Raw genomic sequence first — 25,783 nt, 5'->3', positions numbered from 1 at the left:
TGGTTTCGTGGGAGCCTAGGCAGTTTCGTGGATGCTCACCTTACTAGACCTGGATGGAGGTGGGTGGTCCTTGGACTTCCCACAGGGCAGAGAACCCTGATTGCTTTTTGGGCTGACGAGGGAGGGGGACTTGATTGGGGGAGGGGGAGGGAAAGGGGAGGTGGCGGTGGGGAAGAGACAGATATCTTTAATAAATAAATAAATAAATAAATTTAAAAAAAAAAGAAGAGGCTGTTTTTTTCAGTATTTCTGATCCCTAGAGAACTGTAAATGTAAATTCATATGCTACTTTGGTCTAGCACTTAACCATAGACTGTGAATTTGGAATAACCTGTGATTTAAAACAGTGAAATATTAATCTTTTGATAGAAATTTTAAAAATGAATGCTGAATAAGAAACTATATATCTCTAAACATCTTAGTACTTGGGATATGATTGTCTGAATATCTCTAAAATAATGTTTAGAACCTAAAATTGATATTGCTTACCAGAGATATTTTGAATCCTTTAGTAAAAATGGTATTTCCATTATCAATTCAATTGAAACAACCCCATTTAGAATATTTAACAGGAAAGAAATTACATTGAATTTGTAAGAGTAATTATTCTTGTCCTCAGAATAATTAGTTCCTAGATCAACAATGTTAGCATATCCTGACAAATTCCGAGAAACAGTTCTAGCCTCATATTTAAATTCTGGAGCAGGTCACAATAATCTGTCTTTAAAGGTGATTCATTCCATTGCTCACTGAAGATCACACCATTTGGAACACAGTATGCAAAAAAAAATGATTGTATATATTTAGTCTCACCATTTAGATTCCCAGCATGGTGTAATTCCCCAGGTTGTACTTTTCCTATGACTTAGATGAGTTAAGTATCATCTCAAAAGCCTTCTTAGCTATTCAAATTGTCAAGTTTTCCCCAAAGGAAGGTGTCTGGGGTAAAAGGAGGGTGAAAAGACCTGTCCACTGTTATATATTCAACATGTATTTAAGACAAAGGTTCAGAGAAAGACCAATTCACTTGTAAAATTTAAATAACTTACCTGTCTATGCTCATGCATTAAAAATCTGAATTCAGATATTGAGAATCCAGCAGCTTAATTTTCGTCCAAACTGTATTCAGTAGCTTGTGTTGGTTACTATTAGTAAAAATGATCACCGGTATTCTGTTGCCCAAAGAAGGTTTAAATGAGGATGTACATTGTCAGCTAATTTTAATTCAGAAGTGCTCTTTATAAAACAAATATATTTGAAATGTTTTCATGTTGGTGAAAAGAAAAAGCTGAGTCTGTAATGGAAAGTCCAGAGCACACATTTTACAACTCTTTCTAGACAGCTATGTATGAGTGCTTACACACAGACCAACATCAGAGTTCTTTGCTTTTATATCTTGTGCTTTTGTTGTTGTTGTTTGTTTTTGATTTTTGTTTTTGTTTTTTTTGAGACAGGGTTACTCTGTAGCTTTAGATGCTATTCTGGAACTAGGTCTCTTGTATACCAGGCTGGTCTCGAATTCCCAGAGATCCGCCTGACTCTGCCTCCGGAGTACTGAGATTAAAAACATGTGCCACCACCTCCCGCCTCCAACATCAGAGTCTTAATAAACGATAATGAGAAACAATATACATGATTGTTAAATAAAAATAAAGATCGTACGCTCTTGCCATGTGACGGGCTGGCAGAAAACAAATGACCGCAGCATGAACTTTCTCGTCCAAGCTGGTGAGAGGTCTTCAGCAACACTTCTGCACGGATGTGGAACCTGCCCAGTGCCAAGTATAGGGTTGTTGGGCACTATTATTATTTCTTTGCGATGTGGAACAATGGTACTGCCCATAATAAGCTATGCAAAACAAGAACCACATGTGGTCCTAGGGAGTTCTGCCACAGGCTCCAAGAACACTGGCCCACTCTGCGTCTTGTGGAGCCAGACGGACAGGCAATGGTGAGCAAATGTATGGAGTAATAATGGAGAAGAGACAGAGATAAAATGGTGCATGTCCTATGGACAGACGTGTATCTGAAGAGGTAAAACAGATGTGAAGCGGGCTGAGGTGGGGGACTTCATTGCCTCCCGCGGTCATGGTGATGTCTGTACCTGGGCTTCTGTGGGACCCATGTCTGGGTTCACGACTCTGATGCAGCCATGGTCTCTGTTGATCTCTATTGATGTCGTGGCTCCTGATACGCTCAAAGGCAGAGTGGATCGGGCTCTACAGAATTGGTCCTAACCGTCACTAGGGAGAACTGGTCCTGCCCCTCACTGGGGCACAGAAGAGTTGAAGTCCCTGAACTCTGATATGTTAAACAAGTATTGCATGGTTTTAGGAATCATGATATCTAAGACTCGTGCTATGTTCCTGAGTTAATGATGCTTGCTTCACGTAATTCCCACAAGAATCCAATTTTCAAACAAGTAATATATGAAATAAATGTCAAAAAATAAAATCTATTGATTTTGTGACCAACAATGACTTCGGTGTTAGGAACTTTTTATTTTTCTGTCTTGTGTTTGATTTTTGCATAAAGCATTACAACGGTAAGATAAATAAGAGTTTGTTTAGCAGACAGACTTTGGTTTGAATCATTTGTACCTTGGATTGTACTAGATATTGAGCAACTTAGCGTAGATCTCAAACTTCCAGTTTGTGAACTCTGTAAATCAAAGACCTGGGCATTTATGAAAATTAGATGAGATAAAAGAAGAGAATATAGAATATGTGATACAGGAAAACTTTCAGTTAATATCCTTGAGGAAATGGTTATATAATAAAATGAATAGGTTACTCCTCTGATTAGTAAACTTAGCTGTGCATGTTTTCTAAGGAGTCTCCATGGAAGCATACTGAAAATGTCAAATCACTGTGCAAACAGGGAGGATGCATCTCAATATTCAGAGGCTATTTGTACTAGCAAACACCCAAAGGTGATTCACTAACCCTTCTATTATTACACAAGATATGGGGGTACAGCTAAAGTTCTTAGTCACCCCCCACTCCTCTCCCCCTCCCTTTCCAGTCCGAAGAGCAGTCAGGGTTTTCTCCCCTGTGGGAAGTCCAAGGTCCTCCCCCCTCCATCCAGGTCTAGGAAGGTGAGCTGGCTAGGTTCCCACAAAGCCAGTACATGCAGTAGGATCACAACCCAGTGCCATTGTCCTTGTAATCAGCATAGTTGCCTAGTAGGGCCATTCTTCCACAGGCCTGTCTCCCAGGGGTCAAAGAAAAAAAGTACTTTTCTCTCAGGGATCTGTGTGATAAGGTTGAACATGCTTACTCAACTCTGAATAATCTCCCCATCTGAGCATCTCAATTAGTCACATCTTTAAAGATTCTGTAAATTATTTACTAAATCTTGGATATTAGGTCCCAGGCATTCTTTAAGAAGGATTATTACTTCTCAAAACCATGACTCTTGTCTCTAGGAAAGTATCTCCCAATGTATAGACTCTGTGGATATGATTTTACATCAATATATTACCATTTGTTTTACTTTTTCCAATGGCAGATATTAAGCAAGAAAGAAGGAAGGAGAAAGAAAGGAGGGAGGGAATGACAGATAGAGAGAGCGGGAGGGAGGGAAGGAGATGAAAAAAAAGAAGGGAGGGAAGAAGGAAATGAGGGAGACTCACATAAAGAGGCTTGTGAATCTATTGGAGTTTAGCAAAGAGCAAAAGGTTTGCGCTAGACACGACCCATCATGTTTGTAGACCTGAAGATCTGTACTCCAGAAGCAAAATGGAAGCAGATTTGCTTATGAATGCCAGTGTGAGTAGTTCATCCTTGTCAGCATCACTCCTTCATTCTTAGTAGCTTGGCACACTGCTTTTCGTTGATGTCTGTCCCTTTTCACATGCTTACAGGATGATTAGGCTGCAGATTGGGTGGTATATCTCTATCTATCTGTTGGTCTGTTAGTCTGTCTGTATTTCTTCTCTATTTCCAAACCAGGGCAGCCTCTTCATTGCTCACAATTTTAAATTCTTGTTGTTTAAAATATTTTGCTGCAGGAATTTAAATCCGTCCCTTGTGCATGCAAGGTGTGTGCTCAACCCATTGTGCTGCATCTCAAGTCCCACTGTCAAGTCTTCATTGATGAAAGTCTTTATCTACTCCAGACTAATCAATTATGCTCTCATGAATTCTTTATAGAAGTTTCTAAAATGTGTAGGATTTTGAATGGGTCTGACGGCATTTCCTCTGGTCCTGTCACCAGGACTTATTAATTGGTTTGAACTTAAGAAAACTCAACCTAGAAGCAAGAACTGAGTCGTCGCATACGAAACCACTGAGAAGTTGTAGGAAATTAGGATTTCCGCTTTGGAGACAAATTGTATCTGTGCCCATCAGCTCCGAGTATGCACCAGACACGGTGCATACTGCGGGTTATAGTGTGACTAACACATATAGGAGACATGCATTTGTGAAACTTTCTCTAAGAATAGCAAGAGCAGAAACTTCCCTTTCTGGCTGGATGCTCAGCTGTACACAGAACAAAGTACAAAATATCCTTTCACTTGGGCTTCCTTCTAATTTTCCTTTTCTCTGGGCACCAATCCCCATGGCTAGACCAAACTTTATTCACATTGGTAGATGAAACGGAAGGTAAAGTATATGTGCCTGAGTCATCAGAGTGCTACACATTGCCTAATGTAAATTACTGAGAAACCTCTGTGGTGTGTGTGTGTGTGTGTGTGTGTGTGTGTGTGTGTGTGTTGCCTTGCTTTCCTGAAGCAAATATAATATCCATTTTGGTACAGAATTTAGTGCTTCTTGTACTTGCTTTTGTTCAAAGTAGTTTATCACAGCAACGAAGGAAGCATGAGAGATACTGTGGTCTTTTCTTTGAGTTATGAGGCATTTCTTCTACATTCTTTCAGTTCTTAAGGCAAATTCAAGGGTAACTTGCCCTATGTGAGAATTCCATGAATATTTTTTTCTTTGATTTCTGCAAACGTATATCCTTATGCTATGTGATTGGAGGAATACCAGTCTGTCCCTAAGTTAATCTTTTCTAAAATCTTATGGAAAATCAAATGGTTTTATGGCTATTATATCATTTTCTTATGTGATTTAATTCTACAAATTGTTAACTTGCAAACTAAATGAAAAGTAATTTCATTTATATAATATATTTTATATTTAGTATTAGAAAAGCAAATGAGTGTATTCTCTGCAATATACTGCAAGAGTGGCATCTCCTCTGCTTTTCTCTACCCTTCACCATCACAGAATATTTTACTTAGCTGTAAAGCATCAGACATGCTTTATTTGCTTATGATGCCCCAAACATCAAGTGATTGTCCAGTTCCTTTTTATTATTATTACCGGGCTTATTTGGAATGGTGAAATTTACGCTGCTCCAGCATTTTTTGGAAGATGGTCTGTTGAGTACAAGAGGACTGGATCAGAAGTTCGAATAAGCAAATGCTGATACTAACTCACAGGATTCCATAAAAAAAAAAAAGTCTAGCAAGGTGGACATAACTCACTGGCTCCTCTTGTTCTTTCTCCTAACCAACACAGTAACTATGATAGCAGTCTATGGATGTATCTGGTCTAGAATAAAATTTTACATTCTCATCATCTCAGATATTTAGGCCAAACACACATTGTGAACAATTGACTGGTACTATTGTGTTGCAGAATGATTGTGATTTATCGATTATAATTTATTCACAGATGAAGTGATACTTCATAGCCCCATTTCTACCCAACAGACACTACGCCATATCCTGAAAAGATAGTCTCTCGTGTAATGTGATTCAGGGGAGCTGAGCTTTAGCTTTTCATGAGATAACATTCATGTAAAACTAGGAACCGTGAATGGCAGTAATATCGGCTGCCCGCAAATCACCGTGAAATCTTAGATTCTAATAAATGCTGATTGTCTCCCTATAACTTAGATATCATATGGGAAGAGAATAATGAATCAGAGTTGCATTTCCATGGTGCCCATTTAGATTGAGCAGAATTTCAAAATAAATTGTAATGTCAGGGATACCTGATTGACACTTAAGGATATGATTTGAGCTGTAGGATCTCAATCTCAGACTTCATCTCATTTGAGTAGATGTCATCAGAAGGGCCTGGGCTAATTTTGTCTGGTAACTGCAACAAAATTTTGTCCTGAATTAATACTAACAAAAAACAATTTACTCTAAGTTTGATGTCTTAAATTAACTTATGGTCATTAAGAAGCCTATGAGAGAAGAGAGATTTTTTTTACCTGACAATTAAATCACAAGAAGGATATATGTTCTTATTCTGATTCTGAAAATGGTAATGACCAAGTACAAGGTAATTGGCATTTGTTGCTCATCTCTTAATTTGTCTATTACCCAGTAATCTCCAACAACCCCTTCACTCTTCTATTAACTTCTCTATCTTAGTCCCTATGTTGCCGTTACAATTTGAATACATATTTTGGGGATGCCCAAAACCTCATGTTTACCACAGATAACATTAAAGTTCCTGGATCTAACTTTTCTAAATTCCTTTGCTTCCATCTTTAAATCACTGCTTTAATATAAAATGGAATTTTTTCTCCTTCCTTTACTTTCATAGAATTCCACATATATTAATTGATCTTCCAACAACATGACATGCATATTACTAGGTAAAGAGGAAAATGAATTCCAAATGCATCATCCCACGATTCTTACATGTCCACCTTGATCTTGCATGTCCCAAATGAGGACAATTGGGGGACTTGTATACATTGCCATGTTCAGCTTCTAGCTGGAGACAGCCGGCCCTCTTACACAGACTAGCCTCTGTGTACTGATTCTAAGGAAGTATTTTCTTATTATCCTAATGAACCACATAAGTTTTCATCTATAACATGCTAATCTCTTGTTAATCATAGCTGATTTTTCAGCTGCAGATGGTTTAGCATTCCAATGTCCAGAGAAGCACAGGTTTCACCTAAGTGGTACTATTCTCCTGTGAATCGGAACTGACTCTCAAGCCCTAGCTGATCAGCACACACAGATTCTTAGTCAAAATATCACAACAGTGGTTCTCAGCCCAGTTCCAATAAAGTCCTTGCTTCTCTCTAAAATGACAAGGTCCAGTCTCCACAGTCTACAGTTCCCTCATCACTGAGACCTTCCAAGCTCCCACTAAAACAGCTCAATAAGATCTGGACACCTTTCCAGCCCTAAGTGTCCCACAATCCTCTGGAAACAACATGATCATGATCACCACAGTAGCATCCTCTTCTCTGGCACCAATTTGTATTCTAGTTTCGTTTTGTTGCTGTGACTAAGGTTGGCACCATGACCAAAATCAACAGTGGGGAGGGAGGGGCTTATTTAACTTACACTTCCAGGTTAGAGTCCATCATGAAGGGATATCAGGGTCGTGACTCAACAGAGGCGTGAAGCAGAAACTTTGTACACAAACTACTTGCTGGCTTTTAACAACCTGGTCCAGTCTTTCCCGGAAAGTCAATATTTTTCATACATGTGAACATTCTCGTGCATGTTTGTGACTGTGTGCACATATCTGTGTTCTACTGGGCATAAGAATAAGTCATAGGACAAATCACCACGTTGGTTCCAGGGATTGAACTCAAATTCTCAAACTTGATGACAGTGTCTTTACTTGCTTGAGCCATCCTTCTGGCCCAAGTTGTTTGTATTTCTGTTACAAATTGATTTATCCATTAACAGAGAGTTGAATAAAGTTGATGAACTTATAGAATGAACTGGTTTCAGCTATTTCATACTCAATATGGTCACTTTTATAGTTAAATAGTTTTTAGATTGGTACATTATCTCAGGTTATAAAATAAATTATGCAGATTAGTTGTTATATCCCTAGAGTAACTGAAGCTCAAAAAATGTTAGTCTCCATAGAACAGATAATTAAAAAGGCCTGAATTTTACCACTGTGTTTATTCTCAAGGAAATAACCTAAGCTTGTTCTTCTTTCTTATCTTAAAATGAAAGTGACCATAAAACCTAATACCATAACACAATTTATTAATCAAATGCTATTGTTATTTAGGAAGAAAATATGACTGAAATAGTTTCTAGCATAAATAATAATAAGGTCAATTTTTATGATTTATGTTTTAACTTAAAAAACAATGGATAAGAGTGATACATTTGAGTATTCCTTTGTTCCAAAACGGCTGTTTTATGAACAGAAGCCTGGATGAATGATATATTATTCAAATGTTCTTTTTTAATAAAAATGCTAATGGAAATGTTAAAATGCACATAAATTAAAATGATCATAAATTAGGATTAATATCACATTAATGAATTATAATCCTACATTCATTAAGATAAAGTGGTGTTTCAATATTTGTTCTTGTTCATAAATTTAATACAATAAATGAAAGGGATACACTTTGAGATTCAATAAATATTTGATGTAATCTTATGCCTCAACTTTTAAAAATATTCAATGTTAAAAGAGGATATCTCAATGCATTTAGGCTCTTTGTTGCTATTTTATGTCTTTTTCATAATCTTTTCTTTTCATTTATTGAAACGCTAAATACAATTCAAATTGGAGAATAAAGCAATAGAGCCTGTTGTGATTAAAAGGAATCCCAGGAGCGCACAATGCCTTTTGAATTTTTAGGAGTTTCTTTCCACAATACACCTACTCTTTTAAGAAACAAATACTTTATAACTCTAGCTGCAGAAAACTTAAGGACTCTGCTAGTAGTTAAACAAGAGAGTTCAACGAAAATGTGTGCATCTAAGCATTATTTCAGAATGTTAATTAAGCAATTTCTTTTACAAACACAAGATTTAAAAATAATGTGCATTTATTTGGATTTATTTTATGTGTATGATTGTCTGTGTGTGCATATGTGAACATCTTTCATGAGTGGTGTGCATGAACATTAAGGGGTCATCAGATTCCCTGGACCTGGAGTTACAGATGGTTGTGATCCACCATAGGAATACTAGGAATGAATCCTTGTTTCTCTGCAAGTTAGCTCTTAACTGCTGAGCCATCTCAACAGGTCCAAATGATTAGTTTAATTAATTTTTTTAAATTAGTTTTTTGAAGCAGTAGTCTACATAATATCACGAGGGGAACTACATATTAGAATATTTGTGACTCCCTCATTTGAACAAATTATAAAAGGATTTTTAAACATGGGATTATGCTTTTCTAAGCATCTAAATAGGTCTGTAAGACCAAGGCTTTACTTCACATTAAAAGACTATACATTTAGTTCAATCAACAATTGGCTGATGTGATCTATGACAGATGTGAATTCTTGAACAGTTACCATTTTCCATGAAGTGCCAGTCCTCTGCATGAAATTATGCTACTGTGTTCTATCATCAATAATATTTTCTATCATGTGGGAAAAATTTACTAGACTGGAAAAATTTTTGTGAATTAAAGAAATAAATGGAAAGTCCTAAGTATATAATTTGTGTTGTTGTTGCTTTGCATAACTATAGCAGCAATTCGATTAAACACTTGGACCACTCTATTTGATCTTATCTACTAAGAAACCTGTAGAGGTTCTGAGCCATATTGACCCCCTTTTTTTTAACATCTCATCCTAAATATTAACTTAAGTTAAATAAAATTTAAGGAGATGCTTACATTAAAACTGACTTATGGTTCTTGCCTCGTTGTACAACCATAAAAGGCAGTAGTAATAACATTGTGTGTGAGCATTTACATCTATCAATTAGTCAAAAAGTATAGATGACGGGTGCTTTCTATACTTTCTCATGATTTTGTAACCATGTGAGTTTATACTAAACAAATTGGAGCACTCTGTAAAAACGCTGGTGAAGTTCATTATGCTTTAGTGTAACCTGCTGTGCATGGAGCTACACGTTATTTGTGCAGCTTTGCTTAGCAGAGTCTTAGGGAGATGTGTAAAAAGAATCAACTTGATATGCAAGCAAGAGTCAAGTTAAATAATTCAGGTGATAATTTAACCGTATCCCTCACTAACTATTGCTACTTTTCATTTTAGTTGCACACAGACCTGGATCCTGGAAGCAAAAAAATCAAGTATATCCTATCAGGGGATGGAGCTGGGACAATCTTTCAAATAAACGATATAACTGGAGATATCCATGCTATAAAAAGGCTTGACCGAGAGGAAAAGGCCGAGTATACGTTAACAGCTCAGGCAGTGGACTGGGAGACAAACAAACCTCTTGAGCCTCCTTCCGAATTTATTATCAAAGTGCAAGACATCAACGACAATGCACCAGAGTTTCTCAATGGACCATATCATGCCACTGTGCCAGAGATGTCCATTTTGGGTATGTATGCTTCCAATTCCACAGACGTGTTAAGAGTCATTTTTCAAATAGCTCTTGGCAGCAGGGATGGTATGTTGCTGAATAAAAGACATTTATTTCCTTCTTATCTCTCATTTGCATTTCCAAATCCCCTTTCTTGGCCTACGTTCCACGGCTGAAAAGCTTTCGTCCCTTAGTGATAGAAACTGACAGAGGAGCGGTTTTATTAATATATCGCTCCTCATGCAACAGTATTTAAATAGGCTGAGTTTGTATTCCTGTCATGGACAAGTATTGTTACTGAGATGGATTTATCAAGATTTGTTCCAACATGTCAAGATAATCCTATTGATATTTGGTTCATGTTTAATTATTTGTTCGGGCACATTCACATGCAAGACATAGAAAACTGTTTAGGACTGGAGTAAGGCAGATACTGGCCTGAGTAATGGGGCAGAGTCCACAGTGGATTATAGAGACGCTGTTACCAATGAGATTCTCTTTCTACGGCTAATTTAACTTAACCTTATGGTGTCTACAAATTACTGCTACCACTCACTCCTTCCTTTCTCTTAGTCACTGACACGTTTACTACTTGACAAATGCTTTCCAGAACATGTTTTTAACTCCCCCCTTCTGTAGATCTGTTTAACTAGTTCTTAATTCAAGCTTTCACACAGAAGCCTCCAAATCTTTGACTATTTATGATAAAAGGAGAGTTTTCAGATCCTTCTTTTCTCTGATGGGTCAGGAGGGAAAAATGCAGAATTCAAAGCACAGCATCACAAAAGTCATATTTGAACATGCAATACACAGCCTAGCTTGTTTCTAGTCGCATTTAAGGCTAAAGGGTACTTAGAAAAGGGCACGTAAACTAGACTCAGGTAAAAGGGACAAACAGATTTTTTAAAAATGCCAGAAAAAAACTTTATATTAAATGACTACAGAAATTTGAATTCTTCATTTAAAGCATCCCCTAATCTGACCTTAGAGTCTCTTCCAAAAAAATTCCTGATCCAAAAAAAAAAAAAAAAAAAAAAAACAGTTTTCAGGTCCCATATCTCAGGAAGGTGGCATACATTCAAACACCTGAAAGAAAGCTGTAGGTGAAAAATGTCAGCACAAAGATTGTGGGCATCAGTAGTGAAACTATTGTTAATTATCAAGTACATATATCACAAAGTCCCTTACCTAGCCAGTGCGACCTTCTCATTTGCTCAGTCTGATTGTCCCTCAGTGTCACCTGCCCCTTCAACATTTGGTCACTTAGCCATTACTAGTCAATTATCCCTGTGGTTTTCTTCCTTGGGGTTATTTTCCCTCATCCCCGCTTCTATTCTTCTTCCCCATTCCTCTCCTCCTTTCTCCCCCTTATCCTTAGTATCTTTACTACTCTTTAGTATCTTCCTTTCTTCTTCTCTCACCCCCTCTAACTTCCTTTTTGTATTTGCCTTTAATTGTTCTTTGTCGACCTAGGTCTTCAGCCATTTGCCGGAGCTTTAAAATCCCAAGCACTGCTTTATCTGCCTGGTCAATTAACCCAGTAGCCGCCAGGTTCATATGCTTCCTGTATGTTTTCACATAGATGTCCCAAAGAAAACCAATCACAATGTTAAAAACCAGCATGATGACGTTTCTTTATGTGTTTCTGATCTAGATTTCTACAACTTTCTGTGTCAAAATACACACTGCAAACCCATACAAAACCTTAGATTGTTTCTCTCTCTCTCTCTCTCTCTCTCTCTCTCTCTCTGTCTCTCTCTGTGTCTCTCTCTCTGTGTCTCTCTCTCTGTCTCTCTCTCTGTCTCTCTCTCTCTCTCTCTCTCTCTCTCTCTCTCTCTCTCTCTCTCTCTCTTTCTAATCAGAGGCTATACCTTTAAAGAAAATTGACCCTCTCTCTCCAGGCAGTGAAGAATGCTTGTATCTCCTCATTCAGGGGTGGGTTGCCAAGCCTATCTTCTCTCTTTATGCTGGAGTTGAGTTGAGACTTCCACAGTCATTTTCCATGGTATCTCAGCACTGTGAGTGCATATGTGCAGCTACCCTAGTCTGCCCAGAATGTACCGTTTCTCTGTAGCTATCACCCCTGACTTTAAAAATCTTTCAATTCCTTCTCCGGCAATGATCCAGGAGCCTTTGTAGGACTCATGATTTATTATAAACTTCTGTATATAATATAATAAATGTTAGGACTGAACATTCTGGAAGGCAGTATTAATTGCAGACTTCATTCTTACTTCGAAACCTTCTAGATCAGACACAGTGTCTGCAAATGGCTTATCTCTGTAGCCTACATATTTTAAGCTTGTTAAGTAATGTCTGCATTTTCAGTGGGAAAATATGTCCATATAGTCCATTGCTGTGGGGGAGTGTGTGTGTGTGTGTGTGTGTGTGTGTGTGAGTGAGTGTGTGTGTTTTCCCCTGCTGAATAAAAATGCCCAAGCTCCTTAGTCAGGAAGTTTTTGATGGCTTTATTTCCATTTGATCTCCTGATCCTTACCAGCCTATAATAAAACTTGGGTAGAAACACTTATTTGAGCAACAAATCATAACTGATTTTAGTTTTTCATATCTTACCCATATATTTCTCCTGCCAGGGTTCCATTTTATCTACTTCTTGCCAGAGGAATCCTATTTTTATTTATTTTTTTCTGCTCATCAAAACGGAATGCTTTGCTCTATAGATGGCCAAAATGACACATTTTCTTGGCGGAAAAGTTTATGAATCCTGAGCCATAATGTACATATCCCATCAGCACCACCATAAAAATGATGCACACAAACATGCAGAAACATCCCCATCTCTGCACATCTTTTCAATTCTAACGTACAAGCAGGCAGTTGGAAATGCTCTGTGATTTTTCTTTTCTTTTTACATCCTTTTTGGTCTTACTTTTTTTAGGCCAAGGAACTTACTCCACTTTTCATCTTATCTAGATTTTAGTGAGATGATTTTTAAAAACAGAATTATCAGCACCTTCAGAACATGGAACATGCTTAATGGCTGATAAACAGTGAACAGGGAAGCTGTAACTGCCCGATGCTACTGTTTTTCTCTCTTAGAGCCAACACTGTATCTGATGGTTATAAAGGTATCAGAAGATGACTTTTATGTGCTTGTGAGCCACATGCCTGACAAATAGGCCAGAGAATAAAGGTCCATGTACATATACAAATTTCAAAGTTATTTTAACTATGAGAAGGTACCTTTGACTACAGAATGGCATGTGTATGTGTACCTCTCTCTATATATATGTGTGTATGTGTTTTATCTTTTTTTCTGATAAAGGGATAGATTTAAGTAACCTTCACACACATACATATATATTTATATAAAAATATACATACTGTAATATGTACATAAATGTTTAAATCCTTAATTTGTAACACGTCTTCCAAGATTCACAGAGACATCGTTAAAGTTACCAGAGCAGGTTTGTGTCCAGATTTCATTCTTTATTCAGGGGTTGTTTGTGGAAATTTTTGCAGGTTAAATTATAGCCTATTTCTTTTATAGCTACGATGATCAATTAATGATTTCTGTACTTAAAAACAAGGAAAAATGCTTTAAGAGATTCTGCATTCCTCACCTTTCACTTGTACTTTCTTACATGTTGTTTATTGATTTTAAGCATTGTGTCTGGTTGATGTTGGATGCTAATTTCTCTGGGTAAAGAAAGCCGAAGCAGTTATGTTGTTTTATACTCAAGTGTGAATTATTCCTTCCATTTCTGCTGAAGGTGACTACTGGACTGAAGGTCAGCTGCTACTGCCATCCTCTACCTATTCCACTGTTCTCTCTCAGAGTATTTGTCTCTTCCTTGCTTCCTTTCTTCTATAACTTTCTTCCTTTGCTACTGCAAAAATGCCAGCACTGCACCGGTATGTCCCAAATGGTATCAGCAAAAACTGAAGGATTTCATTGAGTAAGAAGTGAAAACCTAAAATTCTAATTGAGAAATTTACCAGTATTAAACTGAAATGAGTGTGATGTGCAGAAATTATCTGAGAGTTGACAAGCTATCAAGACAACACACACACATACTATATGTGTATGTATATGTATATATGTATATATATATATGTACATATCCAAAATGATGGTAGTCAAATTAAGTTATAAATATCTTACTTGGAAACTGGAGACATGGTTTTTCATATTCTACAAAGAATTTCATAATTTAATGATAATATGTTTCTGTAGCAAAGCTATTTGTGTCTTACTTTAAGAGTGGAAAATGAAGTTATTTTTGAGGTTTTGCCTTTTGTGTTACTTCAAATAGTTATTATGCATCCTAATAATATTGTATATTGAGGGATGAATGTTTAACTGTAAATGTAAGTCTAAATCTGGATTGAGGAACAGTAAAGTTTCCATTTGCTTTATAAGTCAATTCTGGATTTATGAAGGTCCAAATCTGACTTCCATTGACAGCGTGACAAAACTCCCACCTTAGGGCCCCTTCATCTGTCTACTATACACAGTGAATCCTAGGAGGAAGTATGCTTAAAGAATTTCAGCCATCAGTGTGCTATCTTGCCTGAAATAGTAATGACATCAAATAAAACCTTGTTAATTTATCATTCAATAAACGGATGAAAGCACGGTGAATACCATGGTCAATGGAAACTTGCTCAGTGACACACATTCTGCAAATTTACATTTCAGAATGAAAATTATTTTGTTTAAAATGACATGTTAGACAAGGGGTGCTAAAGGGACAAGACAGAAGGTAGAATCTGAACTGTGGGTCATTGTTTCATTCTCATTGAGGCATCTGCAAATTATATAACACTAGAGGCTTTTTTCAGTTAGCTTGCCATCAAGGATTGTCCTAACAGTGAACAATATGCATTGAAAACTTACCTCAGCTGATCATGTGTGTTCAATGCTTCTAATATCTGCATTACTGTCATACTGTGATTTTTTTTACACAGGTAAGTTTCTATAGTGTTTATTAGTTTTAGTCAGAAAATGGGAAAATATTCATTACTATAAACCAGATATTAAATTAAGGAGCGTAGATTCAAGTTTAAACATCTGTTGTTACCTCCCGTGGGTTTAGCCATCATGCTCTACTGATCTCTGATAATATCCCTAGAGAGAGTTTTGTTTATATGAGAGCCGTCATTATGTTGCATATTTACCGTACTCAATGCTCTTCTAAGGTGAGAGAGCTCTGAGGTCAGCATACTTTGCAAATTAAATTGAAGATGTAACAGGGAAGTTGCAAAAAAGAAGTTCGAGTGAGGTATTGCACCGTTACCTTTGTAGAAAAACGTAAGAGTAATCCATCACATAGAAATTCAAGTAACAACAAACATTCATGAGATGCCCGTGGTGAATGGCAGCTAATGCAATAGACATGAAGACCAAGGAAAATGGCTTGGGTGGACTCTGCTTTTGCAGAGGGTGAAAGCAGAGGGAGAATGTACCTCCTACCCAAAACATGATTGGAACCGCGGGAAAAGTTGGGAAAATGCCTTAGTAAATATGCCTTCTTTAAAAAAAAAAAAAAGAAATCAAATCCCACTGATACCCAGGGTCTTCCCAGCTAAGATGTAATGAAAATCAGTCCACTATATAAAACTGAACAGTGGCTCAGCTTGAAAAGGAAAATATTATAAAACTACTAAGTTATTCAGATGCTTTCTTCTTGAAAAATGTCTTTGTTTTCATTCGGATTTTTTTTTTTTTGGTCTTCTTTAACATTAACTTTATGAGTCTTTGTAAAAGTGGCATTTTATGCTAAAGGCATAAGACTTCTTTTGAAAGGAGATCCATATAAAATGAATACACTTCTTAGTGATCATTTTAAGTAGAATACATCTTATAGGAAAGGGGTAGACATAATCCAAACATCTTTCCCAAACCACAGAAGAGTAGAGTTTTGGTGCTTTCCCTTCCCGTCCACTGAGTAAGTTCTCTTCATATAGATATCATTATATACCACCACAACACCACTGTCGAGTTCAGGGACTGAGTATAAACATTGGCTGCAACATTCAGGGGCGTTAGTCAGAGTACTCCAATTATCCAAACCATGCCCCTTTGTAGCAAAGAGGAACCTCTATAGGACCAAGCTTGCATGAGACCCTGTTACACTCTGTTTTCTGCAGTGCTCTCGTTCTTGCCATGCTATTTATACGTCACAACTCCAGAAAAAAAAATATATTTTATAGCAGCTCTGAATCTTTATCAGCTATTTCCTTGGCTGAATTCCGAATATGCCTTTTGACAATACTTTCTAAGACAAGGCAACACCACCTCATATGAGATGCCCTATTTATTCCATTATTGGTGACAACAACTTTGATCACTCTGCTGTGGAGGTATATACGTGTGTCTACTGTGTAAATCTATTCTTTTTGTCTTTGCGCTTGATACTTTGAGTGCTCATAAATATCTTATTTCTCATCAAACTATGCACACCATATCTGAACATCAATAACTTTCATAGCTGAATTAATTATTTGCATGAGGAGCTGCAATCTCAGATTTTCTCAGGTATCTCATTCTGTGACGGTTGTTGGTTAGAATATTACTTCTTTCAGTGTATTTATACTCAAATTAGTTTGGAGACTTAGATTTACTTTTTATGTAATAGGTCATTACAATTACTTAAAGTATTTATGATGATGCTTGGATTATCTTCAACAATAAGTTGGTATAATTTAGAAGCTGATTTTGGTTATTTTTTTGGGGGGGGCAAAGAGTATTACCTTTTCGGCCAACCAATTATTTGAGGCTCATTATAAGGGTTTAGCTCACTCATAAAATTAGATATTTATAGAAAGAAATCCAGTGACATTTAAAAGGACGTTGCCTGATATGTCAAAATCTAGGTAGTAATTTTACTATTTGTCTTTAGGGAGTCAGTGTTCAAAAAATTAATGAACAAGGAGGATCTGAAGAATCCATTGAGGATATATACAAATACCCTCCCATACAGAAACATTTTACTCATTTATACATGGTTAAATAGTGGCCCTAAAAATCTCCTCCATAATTGTCTACTCAGAAATTCTGAAAATGAATTTATTTAGAAAAAGATATTTATGCCCAAGCTTAGTTAAGTTTGTCTTACATTGCATATGGTTGCATATGAATACAACTATCAGTATAATTACATAAAACTATATAAAGATGCAGATGTACTGAAGGCCATCTACAGGTAGAAGGAAGAACATGAGTTCTTAGAAGCCAAAATGTAGCTTAAACGGGCATGTGGGTATTCTCGGGGAAAAATTGGGTTATGGACACTATGATTTCAAATTCTGGACCTATATAAACGTAAAATTTTGTTGTTTTAATCAAGCTAATTCAGTATAGTTAGCCATGGGAGCTTTTGGGATTTAGAATAAATTCTGTCTGTTGGAGACCATATATGTTTATCTCTTTTATTTCTATTCCAACGGAACTCGAGAGTGTTTTTTGTTTGTTTTTATTATCTTAAACCATAATAAATGCAATTCCTTTAAAAATCATCTGTGTATTTCTAATCAGATCATTCACTAATCTGTAGATACTCTATTTCTATTTCTGTTTTTAACTACTCTATTTCTATATTCTACTGTGCATCTCTTCCAGAAGATTTCCTCTACCTCCCCTTTTTGATAAGGATATAATAAGTACTCCTGTGTTTTCAGCCCAGTTTAATAACTTCTACATTGAATTATTTAGTCAGAAGATAGGAATGGAGCCAAAATGTATGCAACAGTATCTCTATTTTTTATTTTACTCTTGCTATATAATAGATATATTTTTAAAGTGTGAATTAAAAGTAGCCTTACTAGGAGACAATCTTACAGCAAACAACCTGATACTCTGCTTGCTCTTTGATCTCAAAACAAATAAATAAGAAAGAAAGGAGAGAGAGAGAGAGAAAGAAAAGCACTTCTCACAGAAAGAAGATAGTACAAAACTATGTTTAATGCAAAAAGCTAAATGCATTTGAGAAACTCTGAAATTAAGTTGAGTTTGTATTTTATTTTGGTCTTAACATATTAGCATAACTTTATATTTTAATATTATGTGCTGTGCTTTTATAGAGATTCAGACATTTATGTGATCATAGAATTCATTATTTTCAAAAATAGTTTATATCAGAAGAGCAACTAAAAGCCTTACAAATATCTAATGAGAATACAATTTGTTTCTGTGCAAGGCCACGTGTTATATTAGCATGCAGCTAAGCAGAGAAATTTGCCATTTCTAAGAAGTGAATTTCAAATCACGATGATGTAGCTTACATGAATTAGGTTGTTGTTTTGTTATTGCACAGTTCAGATTGTAGCTACAAATAAGGAATATGTCCAAAGTAATAATTGAAAAGATTCATTGTCACACTCTTTTTTATAATTAAAGAAACATATTTGTGTGTGTGTGTGTCACATGTGACTTATCACATGTATTCACTCATAGGTGTTTTTGAAACATAAAGCAAAAAAAGCCAGCCTACAAACCACAAAATTTAGACAACAATGCAGACACTAAGAGAGACTTACATAGATCTAATCTACGTGGGAAGTAGAAATTAGAAAAAGAGAAGATCTCCTGAGTAAATTAAGAGCATAGGGAGCATGGGGACCTTTGGGGAGAATTCAAGTGGGGAGGGGATAGTCAGGGAGGGGAGCAGAGAAAAATTCAGAGCTCAATACATAGCAATAAAAATTGTATACAAAAAACATCTAAGGATACTCTGTCCTGACAAACTGTCTCAAGATTGACACACTTCTTTTATGATTCTAAGTTTATAGCTTGCTTTTGTGCTTTCTTTTTCTCTCTGGGTAATATTTAAAGTTGGAAGCATTGTTTCTTAAAGAAATATGCAACGTGTGAAAGGGGAACGCATATCTTGATGGATATGATTATATTTTTTGTCACCTTTGATTCGGAGAGATGAACAAAATTGAAATTCTTTAGGAAAACATGGGCAGAAAATCCTGAAGATTGAAATAAACAATTTCAAAAGATATCCAGCTGCCATACCTGATGTGAATGCCAATAGCAGCTGTAGCTCCAAAACCTTAAGACAGGGTGAACATTCTGTCATCTCTATTTTTCATAAAGAAGAGCTAAATCTTCATTAAGGATGTTGAGATTGTATGATACCTGTAAACACACACACGAGAGAGAGAGAGAGAGAGAGAGAGAGAGAGAGAGAGAGAGAGAGAGAGATGAGTTCAGTTGCAAGCAAACTTTGCAGCATCCTAATGTAAATCAACAAACCCATATGCACATACATATAACGTACGACTTAAATATCTACAATCTGGAGCAAATTTCTAATGTATTTTTTCCTTTATAAGCATTGTCCCCCAGTGGTTAAAAGTTTATAACTTATCATAGCATGTACGATGTAGATGACATTCTAGCTGTACATGTCTAAAGCACCCTAGTCTTTTGAGAGGCATTAGGATATTTCTACATGGTCAATAAACCAAGCTTTGGTAAAAAGTAAGGATAAAAGAGTAAGCATGGTTATTTATATAAATATTGTCATATGGGTATGTTGAGTCATCATTCTTCCCTCCAACAGTCTCTCTGAATTCCCTGAAATATATTATAAGTTAAAATAAATGGAGAAGGCAAGCATGCAATTCATTCTTAATATTTTCTCTGGGATGGTTCCCACTGTTTTTCAACTCCTTCATTGATCAACTTACACCTCTAATCTTCTTAATTTTTAAATTCCATGAGTCTAACCTCAGCTGCTAATTTTGAATAAAACACAAAATAAAGATTTCAGTGCATTTTACTTTACATTTCATAGGAAAAAATCGCTTACAGTGACTTTGAAAACAGTTCTAATGTCTCTATGAATCATCAATTCATTCTAGACTTCTGTCAATAACTTTTTATCCACTCTCAATTCAAGGTACATTTCCAAGAAAAGTTAGATGTTTTTAGTAGTTTATTCTTTAGTAATTGTCTTTTTAATAGATGCATTGGAACTAACTCCCCAATAAAATTTCATAAGTATTGTAATAATAAAAAAATGATGATACTTCATTTGGTTTTGCAGGTGCTAACACTTGAAATAAAATGCATATTATATTGCTTCTATTTTACATAGGAAAATATTATATAAAATATTTGCAAAAATATACAAATTCCGAATATGCCTTTTGACAATACTTTCTAAGACAAGGCAACACCACCTCATATGAGATGCCCTATTTATTCCATTATTGGTGACAACTTTGATCACTTAAAACTACAGAAACAGATTTTGAATCCCTGCAGTGAACTATGGGTGTCTAAACTTCTCTCCCCTATTCACAGCTTTACCGTAATTTGACTTAGTCTTTAAGAATATTAAAATTGAAATAAAGAATAGTCTCAGTAGTAACAATATCAACTGGAAAATAGCACTGATGATGTAGTTCAACGTGAGCCCTGAAATCAGGTCAGTCTTCCAATTAGCAAGTATTGCCTGGTTTCCAAGTTCATTCACAGAAATTGTTAATAGTTATAATTTCCATTGTTTTTCTTTTAATGTTTTATTCCTTCCAGAACTCTGCTTGCTTGTTAAAATGGTTGTAAACTGGACTTACCTTAATGTTCATTCTCTATAGACCCAAGGAAAAAATATATATGTANGAGATCAAGGCAAGTCTCATCTAAAGAGCTAATTCCAGGACAGCCAGGGCTACACAAAACAAGCAACCCATTTACTAAACTGAGCACTTAATAACATTCATAAAATCATTTGCAAAATGGAGGGGAGTTTGACACCCCTGGTAGTAGTTTGACAACTTTGGCAGTCCTATGAATCTGATTGCCTTTTGGAGTTCTCTTATCATTTATTTATTATTTTTCAGTTAAAAATTAAATCTTTATTTGTGTATATATGTGCACCTATGTGATTTTACGCTACGAGCATACAGAAGGCTCACTGAAATTGGATGCTGGGAGCTGAACTTTGGTTTCTTGAAAGATGCGAATACTTTTCCTCACCAATCATCTCCCCACAGCCATCTTGACTCTTTCTCCTTAGCTAAAAATTATTTTTTACAAGTTACAGTATGTCGATTGATCTTACAGACAACTGGTACTCATGTCAGGTGTGTGCCTAGAGGTCTATGGACCAGCATGGTCACACACATTGTTTTTCAGGATTATTTTTATTTGTTCCACGAGGGTTCTAAAAATTCATGAATTAAGAGGATTTGGAGAAGGACAGCTCAAAGCATCAGCTTTTCCCCAAATGTGTCTGGAAGGGAAATGAGTCAGCTGCATGTCAGGGCAGCTCTACAGAATATATCTGTGAAATTCTCAAATCTTGACTGAAAATGAGCATCGGGCACCATTGTCGATATATTTTTGACATACTCTTCCCAGAACCTTGCCTCTCACAGTAATGGAAGTTTCCTAGAATTTCTACGGACGCAAGCAGACATTATTTCTTTTAATTTGATAACTAATTTTGATACAAATAATTAGATTCAAGTGTTTTTATTCTCCGGTTGATTAGCAATCATACATTTATAGTTTAGAGGCATGATTTTATTGTTCTCTTTCTCAGAAACTTCATGTAGAGAAAATAACATTATTGATTTATATGACAGGGTGGAATATGCATAGATAAACACACAAATGAAAAGATAAGAATAGTAGAGAAGATATCCAGGCTGTTAAATGAATGAAAACGAAGGGTATCTGTATAGACCTATGGAGAAAGAGATTTAAAATATGCTATATCTCTTCTTAATATGTAATTAGGTATCCTGACAAAAAAGAAAGCATAGTTACTCCATAAGGCTGTGAGTGACAGTATATGGATCCTGGGTGATGCATTCAGTCAGACACTGTTTTCATTCTGCTGGGATGGAGTTTCATCTTTTGTTTCTGGACTCATCATCACGGCCAGCAGAAGCACACTTGTGCCATTACTGGAGAAAATTTTCTTTGGTTTCATTTTGTTCAGAGCAATAAGAGGAGCCTTTATATCCATGTCAGTCCCGTCAGAGCTCATCTTTGTGATTCTTTACAAATAGCAAGTATAGGCTGAGTTCAGAAAAGACATTGTGGTCACCGGAAGAGAACAGCATGTAACGTTAAAGGCTTTGAAAGCTGGAGTGAAGTTAAGAATACTTAGCGCACTTGCAAAGAACCCAGATTTGGCGTATAGAACCAACAGGATGGTTCATAACCATTTGTACAACATTCTGCCTTTTTGCGGCCTATGCAGACACCAGGCAGGGATGTGGTGCACTTGGGTATAAGCATGCAAATGCACACATACGTAAAATGAAAATGAAACATTTTTAAAATATTAAAATCTTTTGTAATAAGTGTTAAAATATCTATGTTATTACTTCTGAAATTCAAAGCAATGTTACAAGTTTAAGGCCTGGATAACAAATAACTCTACAACTCAATAATAATTGATATTGAATAGTGGTACCCAATTGTATTTTAACATTATCAATTTGCATTTAGTCAAAAGTTATTACAGCTTTTATTTGTTTTGTTTTGGAGTTGAGAAAACTAAGCCAGACAACCAAAGTAACTTCTTTCTAAGTTCATCTGTTCACTATTTAAATTTGGTGGAGGTTTTTCCTACAATGTCTTGTGTGGACATTTGGGAAATAGATTTCATTTAATATTCAGTACTACTTTTATTTGTCTATTTTATTATTTTTATGATTAAATTTTCTTTCACAGTGTGTGTCAGCGGTTAACACATTTACTCATGAAGAAGACTATGGTAGATTCCAGGTTTTCTGTAATGCTATGATGGGGAGCAACCCTACTATAAACCTACATGTATTTATTAAGCTTTGTTTATACATAAATTTCTAATTTATTCTTGGGCATAATAGTACTAAGTCACATGATAATATGACACTCAGCTTTGAAAGAGATTTCAAAAATGCCTTCCAAAGTGGTTGCAACTTTTTCGGTCATACCAAAGTTGATGGGACTTCCTGTTCCTGTAAATACTCAGCAGAAATAGATATTTCCATTCTAAGGATTTTTGATAATTCAGTTTCCTAGTGACAAATCATACCAGAAAATTATTTTATTGAGAGTCAAGTGTTTTTTTTTCCCATATGATATATTCGGATCATGACTTTTATTCATCTCACCCAGGTCATCTCTATCTCCTCACCCTTCAAATCTAAACCTTCTTCCTCACTGTCTTAAAAAAACAAATATGCCACTGAAAAACAATAATAAAAATAAACAAGCTAACAGACAGAAAACCTAGCCAGAGCACATGAAATATATGCACATGCTATTTCTCTTTCTTTCTCTCCGTCTTCTCACTCTCTCTCTCTCTCTCTCTCTCTCTCTCTCTCTCTCTCTCTCACACACACATACATGCACACACACTAACAAAACCCATAAAAACACAAAATAGGAAATCATAATATACAAAAAAGTAAAAGAACAATAAGGCATAAAATGCAATATGAGATATCTATCCTAAAGGAAGTTTTGGTTTATTTCATTTTGACCTTCTACTGCTAGACATGAAGCTTCCCTTTATTGCTGTTGTATACTCAGTGAGAATTTCTTGGATAAACTATGTTTCTCCTTTGAGGATAATTGTTAAATGGAGATACATTTTTGGTAGGAATGGAGCTTCATGTCTCTTTCTCTATCTCAGCACCAGGACCTCTCTACATGCTTCCATATATATGTGAGTTCATATGTGTGCTAGCCTTGTTGTTTTGCTACCATAAATCCACTCTGCCTCTTAAAAATATTTTGACTTCTCTTCCACATAACTAATTGAAACCTGATAATTAAGGTTTGTTGAATATAACCCATATTGGATTGAATGTTCCGAGGTTTCTTATACTCTGTACATTGTCAAATTGTGAGTCTTTATTATATCCCATCTACTTCAGAAAGAAGCTTCTCTGATGATGATTGAGTGAGACATTGATCTATGGGTCTAGCAGAATATCATTAGGAGTAATTTTATTATGTTCTTCTATCAGAACAATAGTGTTTGTTTTTTCTGCAGGCCCATGGCCTTTATGGTTTAAATTCTTGGCTAGCTAAGTAAGTGTAAATCATGGGTCGCAGCTAATTGATAGTCTTTTAACTCAAAAAAAAAAAAAAAAGTTGGTTACTCTTGTGACTTTTGTGCCACTATTGCATTAGCATGTCATTCTGGCAGTTCTTCAAAACAGATTAAAGGTCCTGTAACTGGGTTGCTGTTTATCTTTCATTTCTGGTAGCATGCAGAGTACCTTCCAGTACCCTGAACATTAATTCATGCACTAGACACCAACTCAACTACTCCATGTTTATTAAGATATGTAAATTTTGTCCTTAGCCATCGGCCTTACCATCATCTTGCAGAGAAGAAACAGTAGCCTTGACAAAAGCCTAAGTTGTTGGAGGTCTTCCATGCAGTCCCTCTGACCAAAAGTACAATTAGATGAACCACATTTCAGACATGGAAGATTGCACTTGGTAGTGAAAGATGACTAGCTAGAAATGTATTTTCCTCAATATTTGGTAACTTCATTTAGATTTCTTTCATATATCTACATAGTTTTAAAAAGTTCTATAGTTTGTTTCATTTGACTTCACAAATAACCATCAGTGATAGCAGGAAATTTTGATGTCCATTTCCAGTCTTTATATCAAATATCACAAAATCAGAATTTTTGCTTATTTTTTATTATTTGAATATTTTTCATAGGGTATATTCTGATAATAGTTTCTCCTCCCTTATCACACCTCATACCCCTTCTAACACCTCACTCATCTAAGTTTAGGCCTTCTTTATCTCTTTCTGTAGAAAACAGTCAAAACAAAACAAAACAAAAAACACAAAGAACCTGAACAAAATGAAGCAGACAAACAGGAATAAAGAATAAGAAAGATAATATGCTGATTTATTTTGAATTTAAAGATTTTTAAAACATCTTTATCAATTATTTTTTTTGTTTTTTCCTTACTTATCTTTTCTTTTGCTTCAGTTTCCTTATTAATACCATTTCGGAATAATTTTCAAACTTAATGAAGAACTATATCCAAAATACTTAAACCAAAATACTCACTGTGGTATTCCCATCAACAGTTTGTATAGCATTGTAAATATGTTGCTAATTGATAATCAAAAATATTAATGGCAGAAAACATGGACAAATGAAAATAATAAGTTCATTTAAGAATGAACAAATTTTCTTGTCTGGATTCACATGATCACATTGTAAGTGGAATCATACAACTATATATTATTTATACTTCAGCTTTTATTCTCTTTGGAAAAGAAACAATAGGAACAAGAAATTTCTTCCCTTTGTTTTATTAACACTGGGTCTTTGTCTTCATATTTTCTGAATATCTCTTGGTGGGTAATATGTTAACCATGGCATCACTGTCTATATTAATCTTTATCCTCTTTAGTAGCACACATAAATAAAACTGATAAGGTAATGCTCACTTTCAATCTAGTAACAGAGAACCTGAGACAAGAGGATCACAACTTTGAAATCAGTCTTGACTATAAAACCAGTTCAAGACCTTCCTGACCTAAAAAAAAAAAAAAAAAAATTAAATTA

At 35.6% G+C, this 25,783-nt stretch overlaps 1 protein-coding gene across 3 annotated transcripts in view; it reads left to right on the top strand.

Moving 5' to 3' along the window:
- The window catches only part of Cdh8 (cadherin 8), a 334,360-nt gene that overhangs the window by 96,165 nt on the left and 212,412 nt on the right, over positions 1-25,783 (top strand). For all 3 annotated transcript variants that reach the window (XM_050144038.1, XM_050144039.1, XM_050144037.1), the window contains exon 2: positions 9,973-10,267. In XM_050144038.1, the coding sequence (XP_049999995.1) occupies positions 9,973-10,267 (295 nt within the window). The remainder of the gene's footprint in view (positions 1-9,972; positions 10,268-25,783) is intronic.

Source organism: Alexandromys fortis, unplaced genomic scaffold (genome assembly GCF_014885135.2).
Source record: "Alexandromys fortis isolate MF-2015 unplaced genomic scaffold, M_Fortis_MF-2015_v1.1 scaffold_1, whole genome shotgun sequence".
NCBI classification, from domain to species: domain Eukaryota; kingdom Metazoa; phylum Chordata; class Mammalia; order Rodentia; family Cricetidae; genus Alexandromys; species Alexandromys fortis.
The sequence above is the reverse complement of the archived record's forward strand: the minus strand, read 5'-3'. Positions and strand labels throughout refer to the sequence as shown.